Here is an 18,511-nt window from a genome sequence, read left to right as displayed (position 1 = left end):
GAGGAAATGGAAAAATGGAAACAAAGTCTGTAAATAGGAAGGGTTGGAGGGGTTGAAGGGAGGACAGGGGAATGGGGGGAAAATAAAAATCAGGATATATTAAGGTACAAATCTCAAATACAATGATGAATGTCATTGTATTGTATACCTAAAATGTACCAATAACATTTTGAAAAATTAGGCTGTGTCCTGTACAAGTGCCAACTCCCATGAGGGAAGTGTTACGATCTACTGCAAACAGAGACTAATAAAAAATGAAAATTGAAAATAAATACCTTGCTTAGGATCCTTAAGAAATTCTTGGTTATTTGAGTCTATTAACCTTCCTGATTTTTAAGGAAGCACATAGGAGCACACATTTAAATACTGATTAGTAATTTATAAGGTACTGTAAAAGAAGGAAACTATTAATGAAAAATTTTTATTATTTTAATTGATTGGATGTCACTGTAGTTTTATGCATTTAAAGCTAAATACATTACACTTATGAAGCGACTAATTTGTTATAGTTTTTTGTGTGTGACTTCTATTCACATACCTTCACTAAATTTTTTTATTTACTAAAACAGTTCTTCAGTGTCATAGGTTTTTGTTAAAACAACCAGATTTTACTTTTGAAATTAAGGACTGTCAAATGCTAGGTAGTTTAGGGTTTTTTTAATTTTAAAGATTAAAGACAATGTGCAATGAATTGGACCTTACAAAGTAATAAGCAGACCTGAATATTTATTTTTCTTGCCTTGGCACAGAAAAGTTTTCAGATGTTATGTTAACAGAAATAGAGTTCACTTTGTTTTCTTTTTTTTTTGTTATTGGAAAGTAGGATACTGAATCTGATAGATTTTTATATACCTTTCTTAGCTTTAAAAGTGCAAACATAAAATAGTTGATGTCAAAAAACTTAGGAGAACATAAGTAATGATTTTTCATTACACAATAGACTAGAGGAAAATTCCATCGATTTGCAATGATATTTACACTTTTGGGGCCTACTGACGGATAACTTCCCGGAGTTCCGGTACTTCCTTAATGTTTCCATTGATCACAGTGTATCTTCTTCCAAAGTGTGTTACAAAATCTTTCCCGACGTCATGCTAGTGCCAGTGGTGAGAGAAGGGCAGTGCCAGCCGCACTGCAGCCCAGCTCTGTCCCTCCTCAGCGTATCAGTGGGCAGCTTTTGGGAGGCTGTCACAGGCCTTATGTGCGAGTGGTGCATAAGAACGTATGTGATGTTGGAGAAACATGGACGGTGTGATTTGTGGACACGGACACTGAATTACTTCATGGAGAGGTGGTTCGTGCAGCGTCGCTGTCTGTGAAAGCAGCCTGTGGGAAGGAGCTGCTGGAGTGAGAGCGGCTGAGACCCAGATGCCTCTTGACATCATTTAGCATTAGTGCTTACTTTTATATTTGTGTTCCACTGATAGACTTTCACTGGACTTTAAAAAATATTTTTATATTCTGATAAATTTGTTAGCCACTACAAAAATAAAGCTGAAATTCATTTTGAAACAAAATATTAAGGCAGTTTTAGAAAAAGTTTTCTTTTTAATATGCAACTATATAAACTTTAAGAAATAAAATATATACCTAAAAAACACTCATTTTTTTTCCCTATGATTTAGCTAAGAGAGCATACATTGATTTAAAACTGTTGAGAAGGCTGGAGTGTAGCTCAGTGGTAGAGCACTTGTCTGGAAGACACACAGCCCTGGGTTTGATACTACCAAAAAAAGGCCAAAACCAAATAAACAAAACAAATCCACGAAAGAGAAGTGTTTTTCTAAGCACTTTTTTTTTATGTTCATTATGCAAGGCTTTAGTAACATATGCTTTTAAAAATTATTAGCCTTTTGTGGTTCTGCTGCCTGCCTTGCAAGCACAAGGACCTGGGTTCAATCCCTGGTACCAAAAATAAAAAACTAAAAATAAATAAATAAATTTTAAAAATTTATTAGACCTTTAAAAATAAATTTTAGATTCACAATAAATTAAGTAGAAAGCACAGAGAATTTCTGTATATCCCCTGTCCTGTGTACATTTTAAACTTCTTAGCTAATAAGGCATGTAACTACTGACATTTTAGAAAGCAGTTTCCTTCCCTCTCAATATTTTTATGTCACTAATTTTAGCAGATAAATATTCTTACTTTATTTTACCTAATTTAGAAACAAATATATAAAACTTCTAAATTAAGAGGCCAGAGGAGTGTTGAACTAGTGAGTTAGGTCATATTTCCTAGAATATTTGGGAGATGGCCAAACTCTTGAGTCAAAAAAATAAAAAAAAAAACTAGTTGTTGTAAAGCCATGAACTTCATGCAGAGTAGCAGTTTTTATAGTTCATTTTCTTTAGTTACATGTGCCATAGGAACTCATTTACCCTGAAAAACTTTTATAGTACTTTCTCTTTAATTATATCTGCTTTCATCTGCAACTATAGCTTTTTGGTGTAAGGATTTTGTTCATTTTAGAAAAGCAGTTTGTTAACAGTTCATCTTTATGGTTAAACTATGTTGCTTATTGGCAAACTGTTGCTTTACAAAGGGTAGGGAGATTTAGGCACACATTTTTTGTTTTTTGGTTTTCTTGCTTTAATAGAATTTGAAGTAGGCATTGTTTTTTCAATTTTTATTTTATTAGTCCGTGTTGGCAGTGTGTCATGAAACATCATTGTGGGGAGCTCCCACGTGTACATGACATGTCTCATTTCTTCTTACACCCTTCGCCTTCCTTCCCGTCATCCCTTAGCCTCTTTCCCATTTGAAGTAGGCATTCTGAATTGACACTTGATTAATACCTCACCAGGGCTGGGATTTAGCTCAGTGGTTCCATCGTCTGTCTTGCAAGTGCAAGGATCCAAATTCTACCCCCGGTACAAAAAACAAAAACCTCATCAACTTAGATGTGTTTAATTCTTTTTTTGAAGATTTCTTTTATTTTTTTGGTACCAGGGATTGAACTCGGGTCCTTGTGCTTGCGAGGCAGGAGGCAGAACCACTGAGCTAAATCCCTGGCCCTAATTCTTTTTTTGACAGTTACTTTTTTATTGACTTAAAAAAATCATACAGTGCAAGTATCTATAGGGTACTGTTCAGATGGGCATGTTGAAGCTTTGATTAGCACTGTAGTATTTCAACACTGGCAACCAGAGTATTGGATTGTGAGACATACTTGGAAGGTTTTAGGAAAATATGGTTTCATTCATGAACTTCTAGAGAAAAATGAATCATGAAAAGTTCATCTATTTTTTTTTTCCCAGTTCGTTGGGAAAAATGATTTGCCTGAATAAAGTAGACATTTTAGAAACAGCCATCAGGACAGTTGTTTTCCTTTGTGACCTAGAATAACTGAATTCATATTGGTGGGACATATAACAACACATATCCTATTTCCTTGCCAACTTTTTGTTGTTGTCGTTACTGGGAATCGAACTCGGGCCTTTGGTCTTCTTAGGCAGGCTCCTTGCCAACTTCAAATGTTATTAAGATATCATTTTAGTGGGATAGAACTGGAGAAAGGCAAACTTTCTGATTTCTAATTACATGTGTAAAATTACTTTATTTTTAGGGGTTGCAGATTGGTACTCGAGAATTAGAAGAGATGGGAGCCAAATTTTGTATTGGTCTATTGCGTTTGAAAAGACTGACATCCTCACTGGAGTATAACCTGCCCTCCAGTCTGCTGGACTTTGAAAATGACTTAATCGGATCAGGCTGCAAAGTAACTAGGTAATTGACATTGTTTTATTCTTCTGTTAAGTTGTAATATACTTCTGGACTTCAATAGAATAATTAAGTGTAAGAAAAACAGAGAGATTTCAATAACACCATGTTTAGAATTAATTTAATTTTTCATATCAAATATTTTTTCCAAGTTGTATAGTATTCATGACTTTTAATGTTGATATTTAAATGAAATTTCAGTGAAATATCCTTATATTTGTTTTTAGTGACCTTAATAGTTTACCTTTAACTTGCATATAAATAATGGAAAAATATCCTATTTAGATAATATCTAAATTAAGAGGACTTAACAGTTAAGATTCATATTTTAAATTTTATTTTGTTAATGTCTACACATATCAGAAGGCTGTTCAGTAATCTGATTATATATATATTAGAAGCAGTTAAATTTAGCTAACCCTTGACAACTTACGTCTGCCAAATATTCTTTTAAATAGGTAATCTTTTATAATTCAGTGTATATGGGGCCAGGGATTTAGCTCAGTGCACAAGGACCTGAGTTCAATCCCCAATACAAAAAAAAATTCAGTGTATATGAAATTGACTAAGTTATGGGCTCAGAAATAATTTGACATTGTAAATCTTAATCATAATGCTATGACTTAGCATATTGTGGTTTGGTGTATATGGGTGAGAATAGTCCCATTTTATAGAACCTTCATGATTTTTGTTGTTAGTTTACTAGATACTAATCGTCATCAGATGTATCAGTGCAGCAGTTTGAAATACAGCAATATGTTAACTGGAATTCTTTTCTTAACAAATGTGATAGGTATGGTTCTCTCCACTTCAAAGGGCTGCCTAAACAATGGTAGAAATGAATATAAAGACTGTCAGTTCTCACTGATATTTAGAAGTCTCCTTTTAAGTTTAATTCGTATGTTAGCCTACACATTACAGTTACTTTAGATATCCTAAATACCATTTACAGTTATGAAAACCTCACAGGCTATGTTTTGCCAGTCTCACTCTTTTAAAAGAAACAAATACATATTTTGGAAATCATCTGTTTTGAAGAAATACACTGTCACATATACTACTGTGCCACATGATTGAACATTTTGGTAATTGTATTAGTTGATTTTCTTTGTGATTGTATTTATTTTTATTATAGTATGTGTTTAAAAGTCGTCGTATGAGAGGGAGTTCGTAGGCCTCACCCACCTCTGTTAGACAGTGCACAAAGGGTTAAGAACTTGTCCTCCTCATGGTGTGCCTATGAAAATACAAATGAAGTACTCAGTAGATGGATGGTTTTCCCTTTGAGAGTTTACTCTGTCTTCTGTTTATTACTTACGTTGTTATACAGTCCCCCCGTCATTCTTCTTTCCCCATCTCTAAGGAAATTGTACAATTCTCTGGTTTTTCCTTAACTTGTGTACCTGGATGCTTCGAGCTCCTCAGTCTGAGTCGCCTCTGTCTCCTCATTACTGACTTTAGGTGATGCATCATTGGCAGAAATATCACAGGGTGTGTTCTCATTGCATCTTTATGTAATGTGCCGTTTTAATTTGTCTCATTACTCAACATGTTGCTTTTCAGTGCTTAATAAAGATGATATCTGCCAAATTTCTTCATTGCAAGTATAGTTAGTAATTAGTATTTTTATAAGGGTATACTTTGCAACTATGTCAGTATCCCATTTCTCATCAAACTTTTAGTTTATTTTAATATTTATGCATATTAGACCTATGAATCACATTTTAATTTAGTGGACTTTAATCTATTTATCATTTATCATTTTAATGCTGAAAATCACCCCCATGTGGCCCTTTTGAACTACTCTTGAAATGCCTCCATCTCTCTTTGGTGACGCGGTCACTCTGTGGCACAGCAAGATTCCCTGGCTTGTGTTCATGTGGACTTTTTGCCGGTTTTGAATCAGCCAGTTTTCAAGCTCTCTGGTGCCTTTTGGTAGAAAGTTGTGTTTATATGAAAATCTAGGAGATGCTTTTGTTTAGTTTCTTTTCTTTTTTTGTTGTCATTTCTCTCAGATTCTCTTATGAGTGATAGAATATACATAAATATTTACACACATGAATACATATGTATATTTGCATGTAAACACGCATGCACCAACACAAACACAGAAGTGATCTGAAAATCCTGAGTTCACGGTGATGCCTTTCATTTAATCCCGTCCCTAAAGGTTCCATCGCTGACAAACCTGGCTCCTGTCTGTAGTTTCACTTCCCAGTCAGCCTGTCTGTGCGTCTCCTGTCTCCATTGCTTGCTCTGGAATGCCTCCCTTAATCCTCCCCAGCCTCCAGCAGGCCAGAGGGGAAGCTTTTGAGAAGCGATGATCATAGTCTGAGTGCTGGCATGTGGTGGCCATTGCTTGGCTGGTTGTATTCTGTTGACGAGTCACTGCATTTATGTGTTTATGCAGACTGCCTGTGGGCAGTGTTGCACCAGATTCTCAGAGAGTAGAAGGAATGAGAAGGGAGCACTGGCTCTCAGGGAAACTGACGGTGGTGCACTGGAGGGAGCGTGACTACATTTGTAAAGTGGCATGATGCTGGTCATAAAACAGAATTGTAAAATTAAAAATAGCATACACATTCAAGAAAGAAGAGTGAATTCAAGTGGCCTGGATTTATCTGAAAGTTTTCCTAAGTTTTAGGGTAGGACTTGAAAGATAGTAGATGAGTTCTGATAAAGAAATAGCAACATTATCAATGAGAAATAAACTTATGTAGGCAAGGTAGAAGGCTTAGTCCAGAGTTTAGGAGCTAAAGTTGAGGAAAGCATCAAGTGATAATGTGTTCTGTTCCATGCCAGCGAGTAGATTTTATGAAACAGAAAATATTGTATGTTTTGAGCATGGAGTGATAACAGATACATCTATATGTAACAGTCGAATTCAGAATGTTTTGAAGCTTACGATAGCATGTTAGCTCTGTGAAGCGTGGGCACTGAGCAGCATGGTGCATTAAGAAAGTGGTGGCTGCAGAGCTTTGTGGAGCTCTTCTTCGAGGTGCCTTCCAGTAGCGTATTGCACTGCTAGATACAGTTACTCAGTGTGCTGCTTTTTACCACTTACCAATCCAATTATTTAAATATAAGGTGACCCAAAATTGCATTTTCATTAGTTTTTATAAGACAATATAATAGGAAATATAAAAATGACAATTTGATCAAATTTATTCCATATAAGAGTCGACTGGTTGAAATGAGACCTGCCCGAGGAACACTCCCAGTAGTCAGTACGCACACAAACGCACTGCCCAACTGATGCTGGCTTAAACTGCCGAGTAGTTAAATGTACATCTGTTGTTATTTTGTTTTATTTTAATTGGTTTCCATATAATACGGATAAAGAAGGGGAATTTATGAGTTATTGCCATTTATGACTTTGGTTGTGTTTTGCCCTGCCCTTTTTATTGCTTCTTGGCAGCCTCCCAGAAATCATTGTAAATTCTTGTCTTTGCTTACATTATCAGTGATTGGTGGGAGGATTATATGTGTCGTTAGACTTCTTTCTCCCAGCTTTTGATATTCATCCTTCAGTTGTGCTCTGCATTGGTGATCACTAATGATGGTTACATTGGAAATAGAAGCAACAGTGAAGACAACAAGTCACTCGGTTTTATTTGTTGAGAGGGTAAAGGAAGGGGAGTGCAAGATTTTCATGAGCTTCCCTTTGAGTGCTTCTTCTCCGTCCTGTTCTGTACATGTTCTCCTCTTTGCGTCCTACCTGCTTTCCATAGGTGGCATTCATTTCTGCGATGTCAAGCTCTGTTTGTATGTTGACAGCCTCACACTCCTCTTGTGAGACCCAGGCCTGGGTATCGAGCCTCAAACATGATTATATACCATGGACACAAAATAAAATTTCCTGAAACCCAACTGTGACTTCTCCACCCCAGTTTCACACAGAATAAACGTGTTCATCCTTAGCCCTTCATCGGGTAGATCACATGCTTGGTGTTTCTGTCACCTAACCTTAACCCAGTCCATTCATGACCCAGAACTTTCTGATTCCTCCTCCAGAATATTTCTCAAATCTTTCTATTTTTGTCCACAGTGACACTAGATGGAGGTACCATAACTTCTTGCCTGCACTGTTCCTCTTATTGACTAGTCTTTTTCCCCGTAGCGTTTGTAGCCTCCATCTCCCCTATTCACTCTTGTTTCAAAACCTGCAGCTGTGTTGAGGGTGTACAGAATGTGTTAACGCACTCTGAAGTCCATCTGCACCTTCTGTCTTTCATCCCGTCCTGCTCTCGCCCTGCATTCCTACTGTGACCAGTGCATTGACATTTGATTTTTGGAGCCATTGCAGAGGACTGGTTTTTATTTCTGATTTGTTCAGGATTGATACTTGAAATATGATATGAGTGAAATATAAAAATAGAATAAAGAATCTGAAAAGCACTCAGTTTCTAGGCTCTCTCTTCTGTGGGTCTTCTGTGCTTCTCTCTCTGTTTAAAGATCAATTTCTTCTATAAAGCTTTCATGTCTGTATACTTAACTAACATGTAGGCACCATTTAGAAAAATTCTTACTGCTTTTTAGCATTAATGCCCATTATGACTATTATATCTGGAAATATAGAATATTCTCATGTGTATTTCATATTTTAGCTAATGTGAGTAGGTTTCTTTTCCTTGCAAGAAACATACCCTGAATTATTCAATATAATAACGAGGTTTTGAACCTCAGTCTTAACTATAAGTAATAAAACAAAGTCAACAAAAAGAACCATATTTTCCATAAAAAAGCACAATCTTATTGTATTTAAATATGCTTTTTCAATTCAAATGCCATTTTACCAATAATAGCAATAGAAAGTAAAAAACAATAATAAACAGCTCTTATTTTAAAACAGTGAATAATTTAATTCATTTTCCATGGATTGACCAGTGATATATTTATAATGTTTGTTAAATTTGAATCTTTAGTATGAAATGTTAGAGTTGAGAAATGTACTTTCAAAAAAATAATTTAGTATTAATAGCCTGCAATCAAAGAATAAGACATTTCCCAAGAAATAAACACTATGAGTACCGTATATGCAGAGATATTAAAAGAAGATAATCTATTACTTGTAAAAATTTCTATATATGTAATATTTAATAGTTTATAATTCACATGAATCAAAACAAAACAAAAAACCCAAAACGAAGTCGCTAAACCCCAGGAATCTGCTTTGAAATTTATAGAACAAATTCTTAAAGTGTGCGTGTGTGTTTTGTATATTTAATCCTGTGGGTTGGGATAAAAGAAAAAGTAGATCTTAGACTATATGGGGGAGCTTTCCTCCTAAAGAGGATTTTTCTTATATTAGGTGAGTGGAAGAAAGTTAGAATAGAAGTCAGGGCCAGATTCAGAGTACATTTTGAATCTAAATATATACTGAATTTAAAATGTTTGTAATAATATAATCCAATCAGAAAGAAATTATGATTTATTGAAATTCTCTTGTTGTAAGATAAAGCATTTGAAACAATAAACCCTTATATCTCCCCCCAAAAAAAAAGAATCTGAAAGAAAAATAAAAGCTCCAATTTTTTAAAAATTAAGATTAACCTATTGGTACATTTCAGGTATATATAATAATTCAACATACAGAATTTTACCTGTTCTATATTGGATCTTTTTTTTCCCCGTTCCTCTTCTCTCCCTTCAACCCCTCCACCCACCCTTATTTATGAAAGTTTCTTTTCCGGTTTTCTTTCTTTTCTCATTTTTTCCTTTCCCTACCCCCTCCCTAGTTCCTCTACCCATTTGATATTTCACATATCTATTATACATCTTGCTCCTGATTTCCACTTACAGTTTCTCACACCAGAGAAACACTGTGGTATTGTACATGTGTGTCCAGTTTATTTCACTTACAATCATACTCTTAAGTGAAAAGCTGGAATTTTTATGACATTCACCAGGCATATAATTCCTATGTAAAATTGTTATAGAAATTTCTCGATGCTTCATTTTAATTTTTATACTTTTGTTACCATAGACCAGTAAGAAAATTTGTGGACCACACCTTGAGTAGCACTGTTCTAAAGCAAACCATTCAGGCCAGGGATTTAGCTCAGCGGTTCCGCTGCCTGCCTCACAAGGGCAAGGTCCCGAGTTCAGTCCCCGGTACCAATCAGTCAATCAGTTAATCAGTCACACCTCTCAGTCATTTCAAGGTCTTTATACTTGCTGTTTCCTCTGCCAAAATGTCTATGCTTCATTTCTTAAGATTTCTAGTCTAGAGTTTATCTCACAGGAGATTTTAACAACTGTGTATTTTACATCTCATTGATTCTTACTCCTCCATGTTTTATTTCACATTTTCTTGTTTACTTTTATGGTTGTTATCCTTTCCTTCTTCAAGCACCCTAAACCTCGTAAAAGTCATTTGTAGGTTCTGCTGTTGTGTCAGCAAACTCATCCAGTGTTTCCCAGATGCTCACTTTGAGTGGTCCTTCGAGTTTCTGTCTGTGTTGCCTTTGGCAGCATGGTACTGGGCTTTGTCTCTGGTAGCGTTACAGATTTCTCAGCCATCAAGATTGTGAATTCTGCTGGGCAGGTTACTGAGTTTGTGAGGATTCTGGTTATGATGCCCTATTTCCTTTCTGACTTTGTAATCTTTAGTTTTAGACAGAAGCTTCAGCCTTACATTCTCACTGTCCTTCCTAAATGGAAGGCGTCACTCCAGCTGCTGCCCTTGGGAGTCTGGGTTTACTCCCTGCTCCTGGAGTACTCAGTAAGCTCACTGTTGTTCAGAAATACTGCTTCTGCTGCCTCCTTTGAGCCTGGGAGTTCAGTAGACCCTGGGCTTGACTTTATAATTCTATTCTTTCTTACTCTAAGGAGATGTGTATCTTGTGTCTATGTGCATCTCTCTTACTTGTTTTTTTCTTTTTGTGTTTTATGTCTTATCTGATGTTTGCTCTGGGGATAACAGAGGCCTGAAAGTGTGTACTTTTCCATGCCATCTCTTAAGAGAAGTTTTTCATTCACATGTAACCCAGGGACTACATCTGTGCCCTTCAGCCCTGTGTAATGTGCCAGTCATGGTGCTTTTGCATGCAGCCAGCCACATATTGCATGGAGAGCTGGTAGGCGACTGTAACATCTAAACATTTGACTGGGTTAGATGCCTGGAGCTTGAGGTTGGGCTCAGTTATGTGACCGTGCCCTTCATACCAGTGTGAGGAGGTTACCCTTAACCTTTTAGGCCAATTTGGAATTTTTGAAGCCACTGGCAAATTACACAAAGTGATATTTAGCAAGAGGTGTTTTTATTTTATGTGTCATCTGAACTATACACAGTGATCCTCATTTAAAGGATTTGAGAACAAGAGTAATAAAACATTTAATAATTCTTTTTATTAGGATGTTGTGGTGGCAACTAAATTTCAAGAGTTTGATTCAAAATGCCACCCTCTTTACACAGTATTTTATCATAATAAAAAAATATGCCTGTGTTTAAAAGAAGCCTAATCACCATCTTACATAATCAAACAGTATTTGGGCTGAGTTTTTCCTCTCAGTTGAAGTGGAATTCACACAGAAGGAAATGAGCCATTTTCAAGGGAACAGTGCAGTGGTATTTACTGTGTTCGCAGTGTTATGCAGCCGTCAGTCTTGTCCCGAACTCATCCCGAACTTTCTGTCACTCCCAGAGACTCCTGCCCATGAAGCAGTCACTGCAGCCCCTGCTTTCTCTGTCAGTGGATTCATCTGTCCTAAGTATTTCATATAAATGAAATCATACAACATATGAACTTCTATGTTTTTCTTCTTTCATTGAGCATGTTTTTGTAGTTTATCAATGTAGTAGTATGTTATCAGTATTTATTTTTGTGCATATTGCATGGACATTAGGAAATCTGATGAGAAATTGTTCCTAATGCAACTCAAAATAAATAGGACTTAAGCTAGAGAAAGCCTTGCAAGTACACCTACACTAGTTGTATCTTGTGATAATACTTTTTAAAAAAATCTGATGTAATATATTTTGATAAAGGAAGAGTATTTTTCTAAGAAGGGAGTGACTACCACTCTGGTTAGCTAGCATCATGGTGTCCAGTCCCCAGCATTGCAATAGAGGCTGCATTGGTAAAACAAGTACAAAGATGCAAATTGCTGTAGACGATTAACACTACAATGAAATACTAACTTCTGTTATATGCATTTTGTGTAAAGCTGGTGTTTGTTTAGGAACTTTATCTTCTGTGAAAATTAATGTAGATTATTTGTGGCTAAATGTTAATGCAGTTTCTGAAACCTAGCTATCTAATAAAGCTTATTCTGGAATTAATACACTTTTTTTAATGTGCAATTTACCACTTATCAAATTAATTTTTAAAAAAGATCTTTTTCAGTGGCTGTAGGACGCTGGTTTGCATCCTGAGAGTCAGTGATTGCTAATATCTAGAAAAAAACTCTTACAGCTGTAATTGTTACTAAAACATTTTCTGTGCAAATAAGTCATACTAAGTAATTGCAAATAATGTCACAACCTCTAGTCTATTGGAAGTTATAGTTACTTATACCTAAAAGTGAACCATTTGGGCTGGGGATTTAGCTCGGTGGTGCCGCCACCTGCCTCACAAGCGCAAGGTCCTGAGTTAGATCCCCGTACCAAAACAAACAAACAAACAACAACAACAAAAAAAAACCCACTAAAAGTGAACCATTTGTATTTGTGATAAGTACATGAAATACCACTGTATTCACAAGCACAGAGGAGATTGAAATCATCTAAGGAAATAAGTTTGCAACTGACACAAATCCTTTAGGATCCAAGTCCAGATTTGCTTATAGGGAAACCTTGGAGGCTCACCATAAAAGAAGTGATCCTTCTATGTGAGACGTAGGCAGACCTCAAGTTAGATTGTTAGTCTAGGACTTAGGTATACAGAGAATTGGGTGATCTTATGCAGTTATATTCTTGGTAGCCTAATGAAAAAGTGAAATTATCTTGTGCCTATTTGAGACTTCAAAACAGGAATAGATTATATCAGAATAAGGAAGCGTATATATTCAGTAAATCTATAATTACTGAGTATGATGTTCCAGATAGTCATTCATATTTTTCTTATTGTTACTGATTTTTTTTTTTTGGTCTCCTTGTTCTATCAGGTACTAAGAAAGGTTTTCAGGTTTCCCCTATGAATGTGAATGCGCTTACTTTTCTTTTTAGTTTCAGGTACTCTTTAATTATGTTGTTCTGTTGGGTTGACCCCTTTATCATTATGAAATGTCTCTTCCTTTAGTTAGGCTCCTTGCTTTAGAATGTACTTTGTCAGGGCCAGGGATTTAGCAGTGCTATGCCTGCTTGGTGAGCGCAAGGTCCTGAGTTTGATTCCTGGTACTGGGAAAACAAACAAACAAAAATAATCTGCTTTGTTATATATTAGCATAGCTACCCTACCAGCCTTTCTTTGGTTAGTATTTGCATAATCCATCCTTTTGTACCCTTTATTCTCGGTTTTATTATGTCTTCATTTAAGATGTAAATGTGTGAGCCATATAATTGTACATTTTATAATCCAATCTATCTAATCTTTGTCTTGTAATTGATGTGTTTACTCTCCTTTTTTTCAGTAAGATGCCTGCCTTTTTATTATTTTTTTAATTGAGTTTATTGGTACATTTTAGGTATACAGCACAGTTATATTAGTTATTGAGATCTTGTACCTTTACATGGCAGGTGGTCTTGGTTCTCATTTTTTCCCCTTGTCCTTGCCCTCCCTTCACCCCCTCCTCCCCTCCCCGTTTACAAACACTTTATTTCTATTTTTTCATGATGTATTTACTCTTAATTATCCCATTTTTTGTTATCCTATAAGCTTGTTTCATTTTTAACTATTCTTCTATTGATATCCTAGAGATTACAATGTGAATCTTTGGTTTATTATAGTGTAATATCACTCTTGCCCCATTGTAGGCAGTGCTAGGATGTTAGGATACATTCATTCTTTTTACCTTATCATCTTTTACACTGCAGTGCTAGGATGTTAGGATACATTCATTCTTTTTACCTTATCATCTTTTACACTGTTGTCATGTTTTTTAACTTCATTACATGTATTTTAAGCTCATTACACTTACTACTGCTCTAGCAGTCAGTATTTGTTAAGGTTTACGTTTCTAGATGTACGCAGTAGCGCATATCCATAATCCCTCCTACTTAGGAGGCTGCAGCAGGAGGATTACAAGTTTAAGACCAGTCTGAGCAACTTTGGGAGATCCCCTGTTCCAGAACAATGAAAAGTTCTGGAGAAGTTGCTCATTGGTAGAGCTCTTGTCTAAGAATGCCTAGGCCCCTGGGGATTCAATCCCCAGAACTGTGAAAGAGAAAAGAAAGAGGAAAAAAAAGATCAATATTTGTACTTTTCTTTATTTTTCCTCTGTGTTTTTGCTAGGGATTATTTTTCTTCCACCTGAATAACTCCCTTTCATATTTTTTTCTGTGCATATTTGCTGGTAACAAATTATTTCATTATTTCTTGTTTATTTGGAAATTATTTCAGTATCACTGTATTTCCAGTAGAAAGTTTTAAGGGTTCTTATTTTTCCTTTAGCACTTTAAACATGTCACTGTATTAAGTTTGGATTACCATTGTTTTTACTGAGCTATCAGCTGTCAGTCTTAAATTTTTGGTTCCTAGAAGGTATTATGTCTTCCCTGGATCCTTTTGGATTTTATTGTTACTGGTTTTTAGCAATTGTGCTGTCAGTCCTAAGGGTTGGTTTTCTTTATACTTATTCTACTTGGAATCTGTAGTCCCTCCTAAATCATTAGCTCTAGTCTTTTATTTATTGTCTTTGAAAAATCTCCAGACATCAGCTTTTTAAATATAACTTCTACCACATTGTTTTCCCTTCTGCATGGTTAATTTACATGAACTTTTGAAAAAGTTTTTGATCCCTTTTACTCTCTTTGCTAACTGCAGTCCTAAATCTTCTCCTGACCTGCTTCATTAATTTTCCTTTTACCTCTGTCCTAAAGATAGTTTTAGGCCTGCCTTTGAGTTCCTCATTTCAGCTGTAGGTGTTCTGGCTGCAGATTTTCCAGGTGATGATTTTATAAAATAGAAAGTAGATGGTGAAATTCTTCACGTGTCTCTCTTTCCTTGGACACATCGTTATGTTAAAGTTCATGTCTACCAGCGCCTATTCTGGATCACCTGTGGATCTACTTCTGTTGGATTTTCCTCCTGGCTCTCTTTGTTGCTCTGCGAGGTGCCCTATGTTCAGATGCCGGGTGCTGTCTACAGCTTACTGCCCAGGGGACTCTGCTGTCTCCAGTAGGCACTCACAGAGTAGGGCTGCTTGCTCTGCGGCATTGAGCCAGTTGTCTGGGCTTGGTTGAGAAATGTGTGAAACTTAGTTCACCTTTGGTTCCCTTTCCCTGCTTTCTAAGCTGCAGCCCTTCAGAGGTCACAGTTAATGAATGACCTCTTTTCAGGTCCACAAGACTGGTAAAATATTTTGGTGGCTCATTGATTTTCTGTTTTGTTTGTATTGCTACTCTCTGGTTTATGATACTTTTTGGCCTCTTGTATCATGCAATTTAAGAATTTGTCACATGCGCCTGGGAAAAACTGTTGAATGTTGCGGTCATATCTCTGCAACTCCCTTCTTTCAGGACACTTGGCAGCTCTGAACTCCAATTTTTGCCTGCAGCCCTTTGAAATTGCCGAAAGCTCTGATGACTTCTCTGCCTCGAGCAGCTGCCTTTGCTTGGCCTTGGTTTGCACTGGAGTTTGCCCCACGCGCCTTTTCTCTTTGCTGACTTTGCTTTGTATCCTTTCACTATAATAAGTCATAAACCAAATGCTATTATGTATGTGCTGATTCTTCCTAGCAAATCACTGATCCTGGGCTGGTCTTGGGACCTCTGATAAACATGGCCATTCTGAATTTCTGTCAACTTTGATTATCTCAGAGATGCTAGTGTTCCGAGAACAATCAGAGACAGATGGTACCATATTGGACCCTTTTATGAATGTGTGTAACTAAGGCTCACAGCGATGAATTTTACCACGGGTCATCTATCTAGTAATTCTGGACAGAACCAGGAGTCGGAACCAAATTGAACTCTACAATTCCCCTGTTCTTTGATTATTTCTTATATTCTCCAAGTGTATAATCAGAATTACTAAAATGTACTGTTTTCAGTTTTGGAAACTCTTGTGCATTATTAAGCATTTAACACTGTCATGTCTAAGGTATGTTTTTAGATCAATAGTGAATGTAATTTGGAGTTTGGTGACTTATTTACTCTTTCACAGAGACAATTTGTACTTTTTTCAAGAAAAATTTCACTAATTAGAAAATTTTCAAAGTAGATAAATTTTGTGAGACATTCTGCACATTAGTTCTTTGTGTGTGTTCGTGTACGCATGTGTACATATATGTTGTACTATTGATAAAAATTATTGTATTTTCTGTGGGTAATTTTATTTACTTTGTAATATTTAGATGTTGTATTTATCTCATAAGATAGACCTCAAACTATATAAATAAAAATATCCTCTAGAATTTGTGCAGATGGATTTTCTTTCACTGTAGATCTGACCAAGAAAGCCAGACACGATCAACAGTTCACAAATTGCTGATGTTTGGGGCAATGGAATAGTTTTCTGTTTATGACTCCGTAACTTATCGTTACTGTACTCTCTTCTGACAAGTAGCTTGTTCCCAGGGTCGTGAGAGTACAGAGGGTTCTGGGTTGCAAAGGTAGGGAAAATGTTTTTAATCCTTGTGGCCTGGGAAAGATCATTGCCTGAGCTCTTCAGGAACTGACAAAGATTGATTTACTTTTTTTCTTTAAGAAGGTGGGTTTTATTCTTGTCAAATAACATTCTATACTTGTATGACTTAGTAGTTTATAAATACTTTCATCTTTATTACCTGACTTTAGGAGATGGATGGGGCTACGCCACTGTCTCTGTGTAAACCCAAGGGACCTGTGTTTGGAGTCAGTGATCACCCAAGGTTGGTGTAGCAGCAGAGGCCCAGACCCCTGGTTTCGTCGTCCACACACAGTGACTTGTTTCCCTCAGGCCTTCATATGGGACAGGGCAGAAGGTCCAAATCCAGGTTCTTGGAGAGTTAATCAGCTCTATGAGAAATAAGCAGCATGCAGTTGAGGGTAGGGGTGAAATTTTTAGGGTTAGCTTTGTGTAATGTTTAATAGTTTAACATGAGGGCAGCCAGAAAACTTTCCGTGCCTATATGATGCAGACTTATTTCTGTTTTCTTTAGAAATAAGCTAGAGTTAACCCTTTTCTGCGTAATTATGATATCATACTGTGAGAAGGCTCTTTTGTTTTTTGTTGTTGTTGTTTGGTTTTTTGACAGGGTCTCACTGGCCTTGAACTTGCACTAATCCTCCTTCCTCAGCCTCTTGAGTGCTGGGATTAGAGGCATGTACCACCATGCCTAGTTTAGAATGCTCTTCGAGTAAAGGTTTTGATATTTTTCATTAAGGAGCATGTTGGATTTGTTGTGGTCTAAAATGCTATGGTTTCTTAGTATGAAAATTCCTTATAGAAATTGTTTCTTCTTTAGTCACTTATAATGTAAGAATTAAAATGCATAATATAAGGATGTCACACAGGGGACCCTTGACATACGAACTCAATTCATTCTCGAAGGCTGGCTGTAACTCAGATTGGTCATTTGAAGGCTTAGGCTCCTCTGCACAGCCTTCAAAGTTTCTCCTTGTACACAGGCAGATCTCAGTGTCCTTAGACATTGGCTCAGTATTTCTCAGTTAGCCCCATACAGGAAAGGATGTTGTCATGCTCCTTCCAAAACTCTTTAAGGGTTAAATCTGTAGATGAGACTATCTGGAAGCACAAGTGGCCGGCCTTTGGGTCAAGACTCAAGTGTTTGATTGTAAGTTAAAACTAAAGTTCCAGTTGAAACCCAAGTTGTTTATATGTCAGGCCAGTCATAACTTGAGGGTCCACTGGATATATATAGGGGAGCTGAAGCAAAACAGGGCAAAAGGAGTGAACTTAGGTGGGTATAGTGGCACACACCTGTAATCTAAACACCGGAAGGCTGAGGCAAGAGGATCATAGGTTTGGGCAACTTGGACCTCGTCGATTGACAGACAGGCAGACAGACAGATAGAAGTAGGTTTAAGAAAGGGAAGGGAAGTAGTAACAGGAAAAAAAATGGAGGAAATAATTGAATGCTGCTTAGACATTCTTTTTCTTATACTTCTAAAGAGGGTTGACTCCCTATCACATAACTCTAGGCCAGGTTACCTAGAGATTTTTATTTTAAGTGAAGGTTGTTGTCAGAATCATGAGGGTAATGTATATGAAGACAATTCTTATTGTTAAGTGCTAGAAACGTGTTGGAGTTATTCGTAAGAGATGAATTGCTGTGATTGCTCTCATGCCTTAAATTTTTTTCACTAAAAATTAGTGGAATGGGGTAATAAAAAAATTGATGATCTTGCCAACCTTGTTTCTTTTTCATAAAACATTCAACAAACATTTATTGTGGTGTCTGCAAAGTGTCAGGCCCTTGTAGAGCTCACAGGGGCAAGTCACAGTTTCCGGCACACAGGTGGGTGGTTCCCGCTGCAGGCGACAAGAGACAAGGAAGCACCAAGGAGCAACATCAGAAGTTGTGTTTGAGCCGCTGCATTTGGAAAGAAATACGAATAGTTAGGAGTAGAAAGGTAGGAAGTACCCCTTGTGTGGAGGAAGCGGTTAAAAATTTATATTTTTAATACAAAATGTGGGTCAGGGAGTGGTGAGATTGGGTGGCCAACTCATGGAGAGCTTTGGT

At 36.7% G+C, this 18,511-nt stretch overlaps 1 protein-coding gene across 4 annotated transcripts in view; it reads left to right on the top strand.

The window, feature by feature from the left end:
- Agtpbp1 (ATP/GTP binding protein 1) overlaps positions 1 to 18,511 on the top strand; it is a 153,660-nt gene that overhangs the window by 131,642 nt on the left and 3,507 nt on the right. For 3 of the 4 annotated variants that reach the window (XM_033758789.1, XM_010605516.3, XM_033758791.1), the window contains one exon: positions 3,570 to 3,730. In XM_033758789.1, the coding sequence (XP_033614680.1) occupies positions 3,570 to 3,730 (161 nt within the window). Of the gene's footprint in view, positions 1 to 3,569; positions 3,731 to 15,344; positions 16,144 to 18,511 lie in introns of those variants that run through there. The other variant, XM_010605517.3, reaches the window with a different exon arrangement.

Source organism: Fukomys damarensis, unplaced genomic scaffold (genome assembly GCF_012274545.1).
Source record: "Fukomys damarensis isolate Sample0158 unplaced genomic scaffold, DMR_v1.0_HiC HiC_scaffold_4, whole genome shotgun sequence".
In the NCBI taxonomy this organism is placed as follows: Eukaryota; Metazoa; Chordata; class Mammalia; order Rodentia; family Bathyergidae; genus Fukomys; species Fukomys damarensis.
Note: the sequence above shows the minus strand (reverse complement) of the source record. Positions and strands in the feature narration are given on the sequence as shown.